General features: G+C 45.3%; 1 protein-coding gene across 1 annotated transcript in view; it reads left to right on the top strand.

Moving 5' to 3' along the window:
• The window catches only part of MOXD1 (monooxygenase DBH like 1), a 778,557-nt gene that overhangs the window by 694,723 nt on the left and 64,775 nt on the right, over nucleotides 1-19,059 (top strand). The window contains exon 11 of the mRNA XM_078647020.1: nucleotides 12,785-12,953. Coding sequence (XP_078503146.1) covers nucleotides 12,785-12,953 — 169 coding nt within the window. The remainder of the gene's footprint in view (nucleotides 1-12,784; nucleotides 12,954-19,059) is intronic.

The raw sequence follows: 19,059 nt of genomic DNA, 5'->3' as shown, positions 1-19,059 counted from the left end.
GGGAGGGAGGAGTAAGAGGGACAGGCACGCCAACAGTTGGGCCACGCTCAACAGCAGTACCAAAAGATGAGGCTGGAAGAGGCTAAGTGTGCATGGCTAGTCTCTCAGAGCAGGCTCTATCAATGGGGGGAAACGTATGGGAAATTATCACACTCTTTGTGTCAGAACGATCTGATGCCAGTTCAGGTTTTCCCGATTTGTGACAATCATGCCACGATGTTTACCAAACCAAGTGCGGTGGCCAATAGCTTTGCAGGCTTTTATCTGGTCCTGTACGCAAATAGGGACATCTTGATTGACACACAGGTCTCAAATTTTTTCAGATGATCTACCCATGAAGACTTTGTCAGCTTCGGCTAGGGTGTATCTAGAGGTCCCTTTCTAGTCGAAGTACTGTCTACAGTAGTGTCAGGTCTGCCCCCGGGAAAAGCCACAGGCCCGAATGGGTTTCCCAGCAAATTCTTTTACAGCATATATGCCGCTGCTGGGCAGTCATTACCTGGACATGAGTCATTACCTGGAAACGCACATGCCCTCGGACTGGCGACATGCTGAGATAGTGGTGTTTCCTAAACTAGGTGCCCCCCAGAGCTTCATTCCTCATATCATCCGATCTCCCTCTTATATACAGAGGCCAAGCTGTTGGCAAACGCCCTAGCCAATAGATTGTTGCTCACATGGCTGCCCTGGTACATCCGGGTCAGGTCGGAATTATGCTCCATTGCGCTATTCATCACAACATCTTTCGGGCTCAAAACGCAATAGCAACCGTGGATCACCTGGGATGTCAAGCAGCCTTACTCATAGCAGATATAGATAAGGCATTTGACACCTTTAGTTGGACATACATATTTTCACTTCTGTGGCGACATAATATGGGCCCTCGCTTTCTTTCATACATTCACTTGCTATGCACAGACCTCATGGATTCTGTGTGTGTGTGACAGACTCAGTCTCCTCTCCCTTCCCATCAGATGCCCCAATCCCCTCTTTATTTGGTTTGACCATGGAACCATTGGCTGCATGGGTTAAAATTGATGCCTTAGTCTCTGACCGCATTGTGCTGTATGTCGATGATGTCCTGTTCTTCCTCACAGACCCGCGCACATCAGTCCTCAGGATCATACGAATAATGCAGGTGTTTGGGGAAACATCGGGATTATATATAAACATCTGCAAGTCACTATTATGGACGCTTCGGGGGTCGCCGGTCGACTGCACGGGTCCGGTGGACTTGTCCGTAGCAGTGGATGGTCTGCAGTACCGGGGTGTCTTTTGTGCAGTCAGTCGATTTCCTGGGATCGCAACCTGACTGCTCTGACAGAATGTGTGAGTACTGAGGTCAGATCATGGTCTCAGTTGCCCTTGTCCCTCTATAGCCACTCTGTCATCTTCAAGATGGTATACCTTTCCCGTCTCCTTTATCAACTGCAGAATCACCCCTATCCGATTTCTCCTTTGTGGTTTCGGCATATCAGTGAGATACTGGGTCAGTGTAGAGCCTCCCAGGTGGCTCTACGAACATACTTTCAATCTACATACTGTGGAGGCATTGCAACAGCAGACGTTTAGTTTTGCCATGCAGCCTTACACCTACAGGTGCTTAACGAATGGTGGTAAAGCCCCAGAGATGGCCCTGCATATGAAGTTGAATGCTGCATGATGGGAGATCTATCCCTTTACGGGTATCTATATAGTAGATCAGATGTGAGATCCCTCCACATGGCAGCAAGAGTGTTGATCCTGGTATGGTTGCAATATTTTCTCAGGAATGGTTGGTGGGGTCGCCTTACATGGGTGATTTTGTGGCAGAGCAGACTAACTCCCCAAATGGCGGGTCTGCGGGCTTTCAGGGATAGGATTACATTGCAATTTCTTCTTTAGGAGACATGATACACAGCCTTATCCCTAAATCTTTCCAGGAACTTTCCATTCTCTATGCCCTGCAGCCAATACCTACAATTCCATCACACCTTAATCCCATATATCAACAGTCTGTCAGCCCTTCCAGATTTTAGCCTGTTAGCGGTTAAACTCCTAATGGGAGACCTTGGTGACCATCAAGTAACAAAAATCTACCAATCTCTGATCACAAATAGGGTTATCACATTGGATGCCCTTCCGGCGGCGTGGCAGAGGAATATGGAGCAAATTGATGACGATGATTGGACGGTGGCATAGGAGTCCCTGTGAAGGGCCGCAATATCCTCTTGCCTGCAACTGATTCAATTTAAATAATTACATTGTGTCTACTTTACCCAACGTAAGCTGTGGAGAATGGGTCTTCTTAATTCCCCGTTTGTCTGCGGTGTGGTGACGGGGATGACACCTTCTTACATACCGTGTGGGCCTGTAGAACTCTTGTTCAGTTCTGGAGGGGGATTGTGGCATGCCTGGCCGAGGTTCTGGCTTGGGATTTCCCATGTCCCCAAAACTACAATTATTACATAGCATTTAGAGGGATAGGTGGCAACAGATACAAAGGTCACTAGCTACTTCTCGGTCTTACCCTTGCTAAGCGAGACATCACAAAACTTTTGAAGGCCGATACTCAACCCTTGCTGGGAGTTTAGAAGAAGGGTATGGATTTCTATATGGGCCTAGAGGTACCTGTATTTCAAGCAAGGGGATGCCACAGAAACATTCCAAAATCTGGCAGTGGAGGGCAGACTTTTGTGGCTTGACTCTTGAGCCTATTAACCTGTGGTCATGGATATAGAGTCTGAAATTCAAGAATGTGGCCTGGACATATATGCTGCTTCATAACTCAAGTATACGGCGGACTGTGGGCTGTGGGCTGGGTAGGCATGGGGGGCACTGGAGGTTTAAAGCGCACATAGTTAAGTCATTGATTTGTATTGTTCTTCCTTTCATTGCATTACTGCTTGGTCAAAGCATAGGAAACAATGTCATGTCAATGATTAAGAGACGCATTGTATATGAGTCCGGTCCCCATGAGTTATACTGTAGCAGCAAATCTAATAAAATGTGCTTTGAAAAAATAAAAAGACTGGGGTAGAGGAAGTGACATCACTCGCCCTTTGACCTTCAATATTATTCACACAGACTTGCTTACCCAGACATACTCAGTCACACTCATCTGCAAGCTCTCCCGCAATATACATTTCAAATAATTTTTCTTTTTCTTACCTCAACTGCCAGGGAAGATGATACTCCAGCTAATTGTACTCCAATTTTCATTACACTAATAGTGAAGAATGCTTCATTATTCACTGTAACTGTAATAAAAAATTGAGAAATACAAAGGAAATAGAGCCCCAACCAAAAACTAAAAGGTTAAGCTACCAGTGTGTTCCTCGCACTGATTTTCCCACCTTTGATGCCAGGGGTAAGATAAGCAGTGCCAGGGGTCGCAAGGGGCAAGCCAGGGGTCACAGCTGTGACCCCTGGAGATCCCTAAATGACGTCCATGAAAGTCTATAGACCCAAACCATGCTAAGCACACCCAATTTTTTAAGCCAAATATCACTTCATTTCAGCTGTTTTCTTTAGCTGTTTGCTGCCTGAAATTGCCTCTGCCTCAAAAGAAGTCAAAGGGTAAATAAATTCCCTGATTTTCTTTTCAAAATCTCCTACTTTCCTGTCCAAATGCAGAGTTAATCTGAATTGAAGCCCTTGGAGGGAGTCAGTGATTCGTAGAGACATGTGTGTTAAATGGAGCACAAATGCCATGCCCCATGCCTCGTTTTTTAGTAACCCATTAGGTGTACAATGATAACTGGTGGGATAGCTCAGTGAGTTACACCCTTGTAATTGATGTTGGCATGAGGATATTAAATTCTGGGGCACATTTTTGTAAATAGTGACGCAGGGCGGTACACAGTGTTGCATTCTGTAGCATACATAAAAAGAGGGAAATGCCTCTATGGATTGTACCTTCCTGCACAAAACAACCCTGCCTACAACACAGGTACCCTTACATCTTGGTACAAGGGTGCCTACATTGGTACTAGGCTGCTAAAATGGTGCCAGTGCAGGGGGAAAGAACAGGAATGCACTGTATTGCTAAAATAAGGTGCATTCCTCCAACTTTCACAGTGACACAGGGCAGCTCTGCAGGTGACTTGCTGCGCGGCCCTGCGCCACCATATTCATAAATGTACGCCATAGAAAGAGGAAAAAACATGGACAAATAAAGATATTTCGCATTTTTACTCCTCACCTAGGGAGGCACAACTTCTTGCCACATTTCCAGGTTCACCAAGTATGGTAAATCTGGGAATGCTTCACAAACCATGGGATTTGTGTAGGAATAGCCACAATGCCCATGGAATACCATTTTTACGCAGAGTAAGGTATCACAGAAATTTGCTCTGCATTGCCTTACTACAGATTTAGGTAACCATTCAAAGACACGCAATGTGGCTTCATACATCTGACTTACAGGCTTGTGTCCTGAATTTACTACTTTGCGTGGTGCAAACATGATGCAAGCCTCTCATAAATATGCCCCTACTTTTGTGTTGTGTAGCAATACCAGGTATTATTTATAGGGCAAAGAAAGGGTAAAATGCAGCTTCAAATGCTCTATGAGACACATGGGTTTGAAAGAAGATGAACGCAACAACATGTATTGCTTAACTTTTCTGTCACAGTTGCCTCATCCGGCAGTATAAATTAATTCTTAAATTAAAGAATTCTTTTCACCCTGACAGACCGGAATGTTTTCAATGCACTTGGCTTTTCTTGTGCCCTAGGCAGGACAGTCATTTTTAAAAGGCATATTCAAGCTTGTTCATTGTGACTCAATTCAAGCATGTTTTTTGTGTTACTGGAAGAATGTTGGAGGCTCAATTTCAGTGCTTCAAAGTCTTTTCAAGAACATGAAGGACATTTTTCTATAATATATGTATTATCCTGGAAGCTACAGTATCAACTGACTCTTTATCCGAAGATGTTTGTCTCAGCCACACAGACACATTCCAAATGGCAGGGTCATATATTTTTTATATTGTGTGAAAATCATCTATAGCTGTTACATAAAAAATACCTTTGAGCAACTAATGCTGATTAATTTGCTAAATGATGAGCAACGAATAGAAAAAGAACAACATTGATCAGCATTTGACAGCTGAATCTATTCAGATTGTGTCACAAGAAAATTTAAAAAAGGGTCTTCCCATGGAATGTTTCCTTTAAAGTTAATTTCCAATAAAATAGGTGCTTGCCCTGAGATTTTCTGATGTGTAAACTGTTGGACGAAATATGGATTACTTAAGATGAAAATCTTAAATGCTCACCAGTTTTGTTCAGATTGTTCGGATTGCTGGAAGATGTGCTACACATTTTGAATACGTTTTGGACAAATATGATTGGATTCTTGGTTAACTTTTGCCAGGTGAAAGTTTGTTGAGCGGACTGGTCTGAGGCTGTATCATGATCCTGTTTTATGTGCTGTACTGTTGCAAGGGCGCAGAGGAACCTGTGCAAAAAAGGGATCATGATACTACTCCAGAGGTAAAATACTGTGATGATGCTTTTGGCTTCTTGCCAAAGAAAATTGTTTATCAGGAGTATGGTGACGCTAACACATAGTATTCGGGCTCCTTCTTCCTTGCTCCTTGCAATGGAACTTTCTAGGTGCCTGTGGAATTACAGGAGTTAGGATCAATTACTATTTAACAACTACAGTGTAACCCATTTGGCTACACGGTAAAACTCTGAGTTGAAGATGGGATTAAGTATGAATTTAGTGCAAATTCAAAACAAGGCTGATATTCACAAGTATGAGGAATATATTGTAAAACAAAAGATTACTACAGGCAAGCCAAAATTATAAATGAAGATTAACCTTAGCAACATAAAAGATACAAAAGATTCAGTAATCACAATACATAGTATCAAAAAAAGGATTAGATGATCAGTATATGATTTGTGGTCCTCTTGCCATTCAAGAGGAAAATCTACGTCTCCTAATCTAAATCTACTCTAAATAATACTGGATGGGGGAACCCTAATTAGATCCATGAAATGAGAAAGTTGTCAGCATAGCAGAACCTCTTTAGAAATTCTCTAAAGGAAAGGAATATTGTATAGCATGAAGCCACACAACAGACATGTTGCCAAGAGGGATGTACCTCTCAAAGTCTAAAAGGGAATCTGACTCTAGCTAAAGTGTTATCTCCAATTTAACCCCCCAAAAGAACATTCAAGAAACCTGTGTCTCATTTTTTTTTCACTTTCACAGAGTCAATCTGGGGCAACTACTCTTGAAACTCCTTTTCTTTGGTCAGCACATCAGAACATCCTTGGATTCCTCCTGTATCCCAATTATGTACAAACAGTAGCCCTCTCTTTATTTGTTAAGGCTTCTCGTCCTTGCGAAAAGTACTCCTCCCAAACCTCACTATCTCTTTCACACAATGCGCCTTTTTCTATTCGTAGGATCACACAACTGCAAGCTGTAGAGAAGTGAAAAAAGCCATGCATGCAAAGTAAACATTCACATTGAAGGTTAAACGTTAAGAAATCCAAATGCTTAGGGTCTTTGGTCATGTTAACATGGCAAGCATCTCAATACATGTTTACATGCATGATTATGAATACATATACAATAAAATACATATGCAGAGTACTGTTAAAATGAATACATGATTATATAGGAGTTAACAATGTTACAAACCACACAAATGCAGATATATATGAGGATTGCAATTCGATGTTACTGTAATGAAAATATTACTTTTGCACAATATTTTTTGAGATTACACTGTGAATGCACAACCTCCACCTCTCCAAAATATTTGCGGTGGAAAGGGCACATAGATCCCTGGGACCGCCGCCGCGACCCGTTGCCCCACCTAGAACCTTGATTGCCCAGATGTTTAACTTCAGGGACCGAGACATAATCCTGCAGCACATCAACGGCCCGCCCAAATGTGAGAATCACAACATTCATATCTATCCTGACTATACTAAAATAGTTCAAGACCTACGGAACGACTTTCTCAGTGTGAAACGCCGGATGCGTGGCCACAATATTAAGTATAGCCTGATGTTTCCAGCTAGACGCCGGGTGCAGTATGTAGACAAGGTCCACTTCTTTGCACTCCAGCGGAGGCAGTAGACCGGATGGATTCACTGTGCCTGGCCCTTTTGCAGTCAGGGATCGCAGGAGCAGAGGCGTCGGGGCAACCGGCAGAAGAGTCAACAAAGTCACACAGAAGACCAAAGACGGCGGGACCGAGAGCATGCCGACAGGGGACGTGTCGTGGTGAGTCCGGATGGCTCGCTTCGGGCAGAGATGGGGACGATCCCGATACAGAACCAGTTTTCTCCACTCTGTTTGGTGCAGGAAACACAGTCTGATGTGGATGAGGCCACGAGCCCGCTGCATAGAACTCTAGAAACGAGTGAGTGAAGGCCCGGATGCAGAGCTCGGGGGTGAATACCCAAGGACACTGTAAGTATCAAATTCTCGGCCCACCAGCGTTAGACTTTCCCTTGTGACTCATATGTATGGACTGGAGCCAATTGGACTTGAGGTTGGAGGGTTTGAGGAATGATTGCTGTTAGGGGAGGGTTTCCATTTCACCTACCGGCTGGTTAGGTTCGCCAGCTGTGGAGTGCAGAGGCAGCCCAGCTAGACCTCGGTTGGGCGGGGCTGTGGAGTGCCAGGCAATTGGCTGCTTCCTTGAGTCTTAGTGGGGAGGGAGGTGTACACGGGCCCGGGAGGGTCAGTGAGGTTGTAATTGTTCTTCTGTTACACTGTGAGGGCTAATCTAGGGAGGTGGGTGGTGCTTTGGGGCGTGGTTTTGAAGTCCTCGAGCCGGTTGGTAGTGAGAATGAAGGGCTACCCCCTGTGGGTGGGGAAAGTTGGGGGTGTTAGTTGTGGGGCTTTTGGGGTTACTGCCGGGTCTGAGCCATGTTGGTGTGCGGTGACCGATGGTGTCTTCCTCCGAGGGGGGCTAGTCACGATATTTTTGGGGAGTCTCCAAGCAATTGACGAGGGACGCAAAGGTTGAACATATACACATACCAGGGGATAACCAAAAGTATAATGTGATCATGTGGAACGTGCGGGGGCTCAATAATAGGGTGAAGAGGATCCGGGTGGCATCATACCTGTGGCCTTATGAGGTAATTATAGCCCTACTGCAGGAAACCCACCTATGGGGAGACTGTCTGAAATTCGTCCAACGTAGGTGGAGAGGTCAGTTTTTTGCTACATCCTACTCGGGGTTTGCTCGTGGAGCACTTGTCTGGGTGGCACCAGGTGTTAAGGCATTGCAGGTTAGGCAAGACCCCGACGGTAGGTTTGTGGTGGTGGTGGGGACCCTAGATGAGTGCACTTTATGTCTGGTCAATGTTTATGCCCCAAACAGTGATGATGGGGGGTTTTTGAGCCGAGTTATGGGGCAGCTGGATCTGGACCTGGATACAGAACTGGTGGTGGCAGGAGACTTTAATTGTGCCCTGGATGGGGAGCTTCACCGATTCCCCCCAAAGCTAGATGCTAAGCCTAGAGTTCGGGAAGCGATGGGCCAAATGCTGCATAATTAGGATTTACTTGATGTGTGGCATCACCGTAACCCTAGGTGTAGAGTGTACTTGTGTCACACCCCTGCTGCCAATACTTACAGTAGGTTAGACTACTTCTTTATTCAAAGGCCGACAGAGCATCGGGTAATAGAGGCGCAATACCTAGCCCGCTATTTATCGGACCATTCCCCGCTCCTACTTACATACTCGTTGGCCCAACCGAGGTCTAAGGTTCCTCTCGGGAGGCTCAATGTTGAAGCCTTTGGCGACCCGACCTATAAATATACCATTTCAAAGGGACTGGAAAATTATATGGAGGTCAATGGGGCTCCGCTGGTACCAGGGCGACTGAGTGGGACGCCAGGTGGTGGTTCGGGGGATCTGTATGTCCACAGAGGTGGGGGTTAGTAAAGTGCTGGAACGTGACTTGCGGCGTCAAGAGGAACGGTTGGCGACTTTGAAAAAAAGAACTTCCCACAAATGGGGAAAGGTCGGCGGAATGGGAGGATGTTCAGTGACAGATAGGGGGCATATGGGACTCGCTAGGCAAATAGACGTCACTGATACACGGAAGGAGATAAGGAGGGGCGACTGTTAGCCCGCCTGATTATGGCAGAGACTCAGCCTTGCCCTAACCTAGCACTTACAAACGATCTTGGCCATAAGGTGTATACCCAACATGAAATAAATAATGTTTTCCGAGCCCCTTTAAACAAAATATATTCTGTGAGGAATTTGCCCACTACCCTGGAGGCGGTGGAGGCCTATTTGGCTGAAGTAGAGCTGCCTAGTATTGTAGCGGAAAGTCAGGAGACCCTGGGGGCCCCTTTAGTGGGAAGGAGATTCGGACAGCCATTGCTCACTTGAAAACGTCGAAGTCCCCGGGCATGGATGGTATGACTGCTGAACTCGATAAAGAGTACGGTGGAGTGTTGATCCCCAAACTACTAGAGGTCACAGTGGAGGCTGAGGAGCGTGTTATGCTCCCAGACTCCATGAGGGAAGTGCTGATTGTGATGATCCCCAAACCCGGGAAGGAACCCCTCCTCCCCAGCTCTTATAGTCCCATCTCCATGCTAAATGTCGTGCTTAAAATTATCAGCCAGGTGTTGGCATCCAGGCGCCTCCTCCATCTTCGAAGACTGGTTCATGATGACCAATCCGGGTTTTTCCCGGGCAGAAATACGTTCCGAAATATCCGCCGCCTGATGCATATAATGCAATCTTTGGAAGGGCGGGCCCAACAGAACACCTTGGTGTTCCTCGATATCGAACAGGCATTCGACTCGATTAATTGGAGCTACCTTTGGCGGGTACTGTTTAAGATGGGCCTAGGGGAAGGATTTGTCAATTGGATAAAGCTGCTGTATGTGCATCCGATGGTGAGGGTTTGCACTGGGTGATATGTGTTTGATGCATTTCCCATAGTAAGGGGGACGTGCCCACTTTCCCCGAGCCATTGGTGTGTCATCTGCGACAATTGCTGGATGGACAGGGTATCCAAGTAGGGAGTTCGGAGCATGTAGTGTCACTGTACGCCGATGATGCGCTAATATACATAAACCGACCGACTCAGTCATTGCCGACATTGTTAGCCGCGCTGGCCCAGTTCGCAGGGGCCTCTGGACTTCACATTAATGAAACAAAGTCACAGCTCTACGCGATAGGGATGGACAGAGACTGGACAGGGGACCAACGTCCAGTTTTAGAGTTGCCTTAGGTTGAGGACACGATCCGCTATCTGGGGATATGGGTCGGGAGGACAGAGGCAGTGTTTTATCGACACAATATGGGGAGGGTAATTTGAGGGCTGCAGGGTAGCATAACTTTTTAGAACACTCTTAACCTATCCCTGATGGGAAAGATTGCGTTAATAAAGATGGTGGTCCTTCCCAGATGTCTCTACACCATGCAAGGCTCCTTATTTGAAATTTCGCACCGGGTATTTAGGGAGCACGATAAAATGCTGGTCCAATTATTGTGGAATGGAAAGCGATGCAGGGTTAGTTTAGCGGTCATGAAGCGCAACTGGGGTAAAGGGGGGTTGGAAATCCCTGACTTGGAACTTTATTATTTTGCATCGCAATTGCAACATGCTATTGCTTGGCTGGACACAGACCCTTCCTGGGAGAGGTCCTTGTTGGCAGGTACGTACAGAAACCGGCAGCTGGGGCGCTGTTCTGGTGGCCTCACGGAGCACGGTTCCCCTTTGGTGCGGCTCGGAGCTGCAATTTTGACCCGAGTGGAGAATAATTTGGGACAGACCCTTTGCCCCGGAGGCGGACCTCTGGACGATGCCGCCCTTTGCTTGGATTGACCAGGTGATGTCAGTTGAGGCCTGGAAGGCCGGAGGATGCTTAATGTTGTTGGACCTCTACCCGAATGATACAATTATCAAGTATCAGGAGGCGGTGGCCACCTTTGATTTGGGAGCAGGGCAATTCCTGCAGTACGCCAAACAGCGGGCAACGGCCCACATTCCCAGACGCCCTGGGGCACTCCCATACTCTGGTCACCATGATCGCTATGGCTGGAGGGAGAAAGTGTGTTACCCACCTCTACAGAGCATTGAGGGACGACAAAATGAACGGCCCTCTACACATAGAAGATAAATGCCAGAAGGTGTGTCCGCGAGAGCTCACAAAGCGAGACTGGGAAAAAATACACGGAAGTGTGCGGAAAGTGGCGGTGAGCAATCGTTTTAAGCAGATCCAGTGCAACATAATACATATGACGTACCTTTCGCCCAGGAGGTTGCATGCCATTGATGGTGCAAGGGACCCTCACAGCCCCAGATGCCACTATGATACGGCAGATTTTCTGCACATGGTTTGGACATGCTCGAAGATTCAGCCATATTGGGGGGAGGTTCTTGGGGATCTGACCCGAATTACGGGATGGTCTATAGAGCTAGATCCGAGTGCTGGTTTACTGGGCTTGATCCCTAAGGACCCGAAACGGAAGACAAGCAGGCGGTTCCTGATCCTGGGTCTTGGTATAGCCAAGAGGTGTGTTGCGATCCACTGGTTATCGCCACAGGGACCAATACTGGCCAAATGGAGGGCGGATTTATGGGAATGGGCCCTGGCAGAGATGGGGCATATGAGAAATACCAGGAGAGATCCCAAGCTACCCGAGATGCTACTGGCATGGGGAGTGATGATGATACAAGAGATAGGGGTCAGGCCTCCCAAAGCTCTATAGACAGTGAGGTTGAACCATCCGTCAGAGAGGGGAGGTCCCCGGGGCAGGAGAGAGAGACGCAGGATGAGCCCGCATGATTACCAAGTTATATGGATCCTGAGTTACATTGACCCAGTGGTGGGGGTGTTGGGGTAGGGAAGGGGTGGTTGGGGGTAGTGGGGTGGGGGGGTTTCCTATAGTTGGATAAGTTTTGAGGGGGAACATTTCATGAGACGGTTAACTGAAGATAACGTTGAGGGTGGCAAATCTAGTCATTATCGATGGCGTATATTCTTATAGTGTTGTTGTTCGCCTCCGCTGCGGTGGATGAAATGTAACTATGCTGTTATCAATATGCACTGCAGATTTGGAGAAAACCCAATAAAGAAATCAAAACAAAAAAATCCATTGGCCAATTTAAAATATGCATACTGTCCACAGATAAAGTACACTCCAGGAATCATAGGATCCCATTCCTCCAAGAAAAGATCATTCATCCACCTCACATCTTAAAATAGGTTCACATTCAGGGCCGGCTAAGAAAGGAAACCAGCCTTGCAATTAAGTCGGACCAGCCATGGGGGCAGGGGGGGTTGGGACGGGTGCTGGTGGCAAACAATGCTGCTGCTTTTGGTACAGTAGGCGATATTGCAGTACTGCTGCAAAACCGCCCCCTTGTACCAAAAAAGGCCCCCACCGGTCCAAAACCGGCCCCACCCTTCCGGCCCACCATGGAAACAACCAATGCCCACTACAGCTAGTCCGGCCCTGTTCCCATCGCTCTTCCATAAAAATAACTGGTTCAAATTACTTTGATCAATGTGTATACACAGCTTTCTCTTATGTTGCCAATCTAAAGTCTAGGAAGGCAAAATTTGCTTCACCTTATGTTCAATTTCTTCACTACTCCAGATGTGGTGCCTCTGAAGATCTTCAGATTTTGACTCTAGAGCTCTCCTTCAGTAATCCACTAGATTTAATAATTACTTCTCCACATCTGCAAAACATACATCAGTAGTGTTCAAGTGATGGACAGAAGAAAGGCTATATTGTTTTGTTAATCATCATATGTTTCTTTCTTGATATTCTTTCCATTTAGAACGTGGCCTTTTCTTATCAAGAGTCCGAAAAGATATAACAATCTAACATTTGTGGAGGCAATGAACACCTTCCAATGGTCTAAAAAGAAAGGAATGTCATTTAACGAGCGAATCCTTCGTGTGCCAGTAAATGTGAGATGCTCAAAGCATGAGAGTGAAGAGTGGTCGGTAAGTCTGTATTCATTTCAGATTTATTTAAAAAATAGAGATACTAGTGTCCTCAATGGCATCAGTAGTGCATCAAAGTGATACTCTTAGGATGCTGATCTTATGGATAGCTGCAGCTGTAAAAAATAAAGTTTGGGTAAGAAGTTCAATAAGACTCACAAGAAGCATTTTTCCATTTCAAATTCCCGGATTTCGAACTTGCATTTTATACTTGAATCCAGATTCTTCTGCTGTGGCTGCACTTAAAGAAATGTCAATACCTCTATGATGTAATATTTGCTTATTTTAAATCTTACTTTGATTCTGGTGCCTACTGTTATTCACAGTTCATCTGTTACATCATAATAATAGGTTACAGTAAGGCAAACTCCCTAGTCCTGATCCATACGGTCATTCCAGGGCTCCAGCCAATTCCGTATTCATACACCATAATTCTTCAGTACTTTTTCAAGTAAGACTTTCAAGTTAGTTTATTCAGACAGTCACACATTAAACGTACTAAATATATCATCAGTCATAAAATGAGCTAGTTTGTGTACATGACCTCTATAAGTAATGAATAAATGAATGCTGCAACACTGTTCCCTGGGAGTTGCTGTGCTCCCAAAATGGTCCGACAGCTGTACTTGTAATAAGGCGGTTGGACCACTGGTGTGGTGGTCCCCATCCACCACCCCACCTCGGGATGGACCACCGAACTTGTAATCAGGCCCTAATTGCAACCGTAGAATCATATGAGTTTGTACACCCACCTGGCAGTGTTCTAACAAGAAAGCATTTTTCTTGCATCAAATAACACTGAATTAAAACAATGATTTCCTTACAAACTGCCAACATCGACAAGTTTAGTGGGAATTCCTGAGAGTTCTCTAAAGGTTTTGAAGAAGGCAAATAGACAGACTTTTGCATTACAACTGGCGGAAAAGGAAATGCATTAGTTGTGGTCTTTGGTTAGGTTTGTAAATCTCTCTCTCTCATCAGTGTACCAAATCATGAGTTAATCTGGATAGATACTGAATTTTAAAGAAATAATGGCTTTATTCATTTCATGAGAAGAGGTATGCAACAGTACCTTGAGACCGGAGTATGTTATTACGATTTAGAGATTAGCTTGTGAAATATAGTTTACCCTGCTACTGGGTTTTGATTTTTTTTTTATTGAAATAAGCAGATAAAACTGATACATCAAATTCGTCATGGTTATTTCATTTTCAACAAGAGGCTTATCCAAATATTTCAATAAAATAGCAGAGTATACATACACTGTTAGATGAGCCAGTTGGATTTGCAATACAAAAGAAATAGACCTCCAATTCATTTATCAGACCTTTCTTACCCTTAGTGTCTTTTATATTATGTTATAAAAACATGTAAATAAATTATGCAATCCGAAACAATCTTTTTCATCATTATAAATTTGATATAGCATCTAATCATAAATATATCTAGAAAGTGCATCTATGCATAAGTCCCAACCTTGAGTATATTATACTTAAAGTGCAAATGTGCATAAGCGCATATATAGCATATGTAATACTTAAACTGCAAAGATCACAAATTTAGCAGCTACGGATTCCATACGATTATATCCTATAAAGTGCTTGTGTGCATTTTAGAGAAAAAATTATTTATTGTTTTGGGAGAAGGTCCGGACATGCAGTTCGAGATATTTATCATAAATTGCTAGGAAGCGGCAAACCTTTTAAGGCCCCCCACCCACCCTGCTAGCAATTGCTTCCTCAAAGTTTTGAGTTCGAATCACTTAATTATACCATTCCTGATAAGTTGGTGTTCTTTTAGTCCTTCAATCCTGGAGGATCAAGGAGCGAGCCACTAAAGACATAATAGTTATGAATACATCAGCACCTTTTCTCATGAATTGGCATTGCCTCTGGAGGTTAAGCACAAATAGTGCTACCCATACATTAGGTTGTATCTGTATATTTAGCCCCCTGCTCAAGGCTTCAAACACTTGTTCACAAAACATTTTTATTCCAGGGCAGGTAAAAGAAATATGGAGCCAGTCTCTGCTTCAAAACAATGATCTTCCACCTCCAGATACATCTTTGACAGGGTTCTAGGGGTATAGTATGCCATCCAGCGAGCTAAAAATACATTATCTTGTAATTTGCAGCTCTTAAAGCTGAATTTACAAATTTCGAAATCATCTGTCATTCTATTTCTGAAAAAAATACACTGGGTAGTCAAGGATATCTTCTCCAGAAATGTATTTGTCAGGGGCCATTCCGTTTGACTCCTTTATGGCCTATACCAATTTCCTATCCCCTTCATTCTCATCTTAAAAAGAGCGGTTGGTGTTGGTGAAGAGATGAAGCTCGTTGGAATATAATTTTTTTTTAATAATGCACGATCTGAAGAAATCCATAATAAAACAGCTTACAACAATCGCCAAAACTTCCTTGGATGTTCTGCCAGATAAATCGCCTAAAAGGCATTTCTAGTTCCTTAAAATATAGCATTAATTTTAATCGGTATAATAGAAAAGAGAAAAATCAATAAAGGTAAAATAGCCATCTTGATCAATGATATACACTCTATCAATGTAAGAGGGAGAAATGTCCATTTATCCATCAATTCCTTGATTTTACTCAACGTTGGTTCGTTGTTCAGTCTATAAAGTTCTTCATATGGGTTTGTCACTCTAACCGGATGTATGACATTACAACGCATGCATTTACCACACATGCCTTTACAACGCGGTTTTTACAATGCATGCCTTTACAACGCAGTTGGTCAACCGTCAGCTTTCTTATCATCTAGAGTCCAACCACCTGTTGGGAGACTCCCAGACTGGTTTCCGCCCCGGCCAGGGAACGGACACAGCCCTACTGGCAGTAGTGGAGGAAGCAAGGAGCACTCTTGATACAGGAGGGTCAGTGGCAGTGATCCTCCTGGACTTGAGTGCTGCCTTTGACACTGTAAGTCATCAGGTGCTCCTCCAACGTCTGTCAGAGGTAGGTGTCTCAGGGACGGCCCTGAAATGGTTGGAATCCTTTCTCTCCAACCGTTTTTACCAAGTCTGGGAAGGGGCAGAGCAGTCGACCCTATTTCCTCTTCAATGTGGAGTCCCGCAGGGCTCTTCGTTGAGCCCTACCTTATTTAATATATACATGACTCCACTTGAAAGAGTGGTCGCCCCTTCAGGGGTGAAGATCATCAGCTATGCTGATGATACTCAGCTGGTGGTGGGCCTCACTCAGTTGGCGGAACAACCTGAAGTCTTACACGACTGCCTTGCTAATGTGTATCGCTGGATGTCTCACTCTGCCTTAAAGCTTAATGGAGGAAAAACCGAGCTGATGCTCTTGGGTAATTCCAGCCCCTCTATTATTGCTAGTTGTTGGCCCCGGTCTCTGGGTGACCCGCCGTCTCCCAAGAAGGAGATCAAGACCTTGGGAGTGTGGCTGGAGGAAGATCTGTCCTTTAGGACCCACGCCAGGAAGACCGCGGGGGTCTGCTTTGGTCTGCTGCGGTCAGCCCGTAAGGTGTTACCACTGCTCCCTGATTCAGCAAGGAAGCTTTTGATGCGTGGTTTAATCCTATTGAGGCTCGACTATGGGAACGCGCTGTTTCTTGGTGCTCCCGAAGCGACTTTCAAAACCCTCCAACAGGTGCAAAATGCAGCCGCAAGAGTCTTAATGGATGTTCCCAGAAGGCAGTCTGCCGCCCCGGCCCTCAAAACGCTTCACTGGCTCCCTGTGAAGGAGCGGGTGAAATTTAAAGCGCTATGCACGGCTCACAAAATCCTGCATGGTAAGGGCCCCCCCATCCTTTTTAACTTGGCCCGTCCTTATAAGCCCACACGTCCTTTGCGCTCTGACCAAAAACATCTTCTGCAGTCAGCGAGAGTAAGGAGAGCTCGCTCTGGGGGCAGGCGTTTCTCAGGGCAAGTGGCGACTCTGTGGAACTCTTTGCCCCTGAAGATTCGTTCAGAGCCCAAGATCCTATTGTTTAGGAAACTTCTGAAGACCTATTTGTTTCCACAGTAATGATTGGACTTGAGCCTCTCCTCTTGGCCTGTTTCGCGCCGGGATGCCCCTGGGTAATCTGAGCGCGCTATAAATTTCATATAGTAAAAATAATAATAATAGTGCTTTGGGGCGCTGGATAGTGAATTGTTTAATTTACTATTCCAACTCCAGTCCCCGTGGATAGTAGGGAAGGTGTTGGATAGTAAATTAAACCTATTCCCTATCCTAGAGCGCCCCCCAGCGCAATGCGTTGTAATGGTTTGCGTTGTAAAAGTTGCGTCGTAAAGGCACTGCGTGGTAAAAGTTGCGTTGTAAAGGATGTTTCCCCTCTAACCCCTAGATAGCGAATTGGTTGATTATGCAATGGCTGTTGCTGAAGATTTAGAGGGAGTGCGATATGCTGGGCATTAAATACAAGCATTTCTGTCGTGCTATGATTGATCTTATAGCCCCCTATTGCTTGAAAACAATCAAATTCTACCAATAATTCTTCAAGGTTTTGTCTTTCTGGCCTGAGATAGTGTACTATATCATCCTCGAATAGCTTTAATTTAAACATTCCCAGAATTGGTGGCTCCACGCCCCTATTATCAGTTTATTGGTCTAAGCGCAGAAGGACCGCGACTGCTGCATCTGTGGCCTTATGACCACTAGGTCCCGAGTTTTGGAAAGGGACTGGAAGTGTGGTTGCTGCAGTCCAGCGGTGGTGGGCAATGTATTTCTATATATATCGATTCCTGTGTGTTCCATCCGACTGCAAATGAGTCGAAGGCACAAATATGCATGATATATATGAAAAAATGCCGCCTACCCATTGCCAGGGTCCAGACAATACATGGGCAGTTCTGGTAATGGGTACATGGTACCAAAACACTTACCTGTATTTCACCGAAGACGGGGTCGCATTCATCTGGGTTGAAGATGCTCCTCTGTAGGGGGAACCTGGAGAAAGGGATCCACATCAAAACCTGCTGGGAAGAACTGAATGGGGAAAGTATTTAACCCAAATCCTTCATTTTCGCTGACCTATTGGTGGTGGTACGACCACTGCGGTTGGCTTGTCTGGAAGTCAACTTGTAATATGGGCATCCATGTTGCACCTCTGTACTGCCCAATGGAGGCTGCCTTCCCCCGACCACGACTCCGGCTGGCTGTACAGCCACAGTCTTCACACAGTCAATCTGTCCTGCTCGTAATACGGTACATAGCTCACTGCAGTCGGACCGCTACCGCTGAGACAACAATCCACGGACCACGGAACTCTTCAAAAGACCCATAGAACTTTTTAATAAGATTAGAAAAGGCTATTGTGATATCTACCTTAGGAACTGTCTATTGGCAAAGCATATTAAAACTGCTGAAGACCCCAGTCATTGTATTTTATAAAGGTAAAAAAAAAGTTTACTGATTGGTAAATAAAAACCTTGTCAAAGGTGGAAATAAAATGAGGAGCAATACACTCAACAATTATAAAAACTAAGAAATCTTTACTCACAGACATCCTAAAATCATGTAAATATGAAATCCAAAGGTAAAAAGCAAATTACAAATAATAATAGAGTCAATCAATCAATCAGGTGTTTGTTAATTGCGACTACTCACCCGTAAGGGTCTCAAGGCGCTGGTGGTGGGGGGCGCAGGTTCCAGTCCATCAAGGAAGGGGTCTGTTGAAGAGCCAGGTTTTTAGGTTTCTTACGAAGATGGGAAGCAATGTTGTCTGTCTGAGGTGGAGCGGAAGGACGTTCCAGCCTTTTGCCACGAGGTAGGAGAAGGAGTGGCCTCCCGATCTGGTTTTTCTGGTGCGTGGGACCATGGCATAGGAGAGCTGGGCTGATTGTAGGGTCCTTTAGGGTGCGTGGAATTCGAGTTGGCTGCTCGGAATTTGAGTCGGCTGCGCAGGTATGCTGGTCCGGTGTCGTGGAGGGCTTTGTGTGCATGGGTGATCATCTTGAATGTGACTCTTGCCTCGATGGGGAGCCAGTGGAGTGTGCGCAGGTGCTGGGAGATGTGGCAGTGTTTTGGCAGGTTGAACACCAGTCTTGTGGCGGCGTTCTGGATGTTCTGGCGTAGAGTGCGTTGCCATAGTCGAGTCTGCTGGTGACCAGGGAGTGAGT

This window comes from Lissotriton helveticus, chromosome 6, assembly GCF_964261635.1.
Source record: "Lissotriton helveticus chromosome 6, aLisHel1.1, whole genome shotgun sequence".
Classification (NCBI taxonomy): domain Eukaryota; kingdom Metazoa; phylum Chordata; class Amphibia; order Caudata; family Salamandridae; genus Lissotriton; species Lissotriton helveticus.
This window is presented reverse-complemented; position numbering and strand designations above follow the sequence as displayed.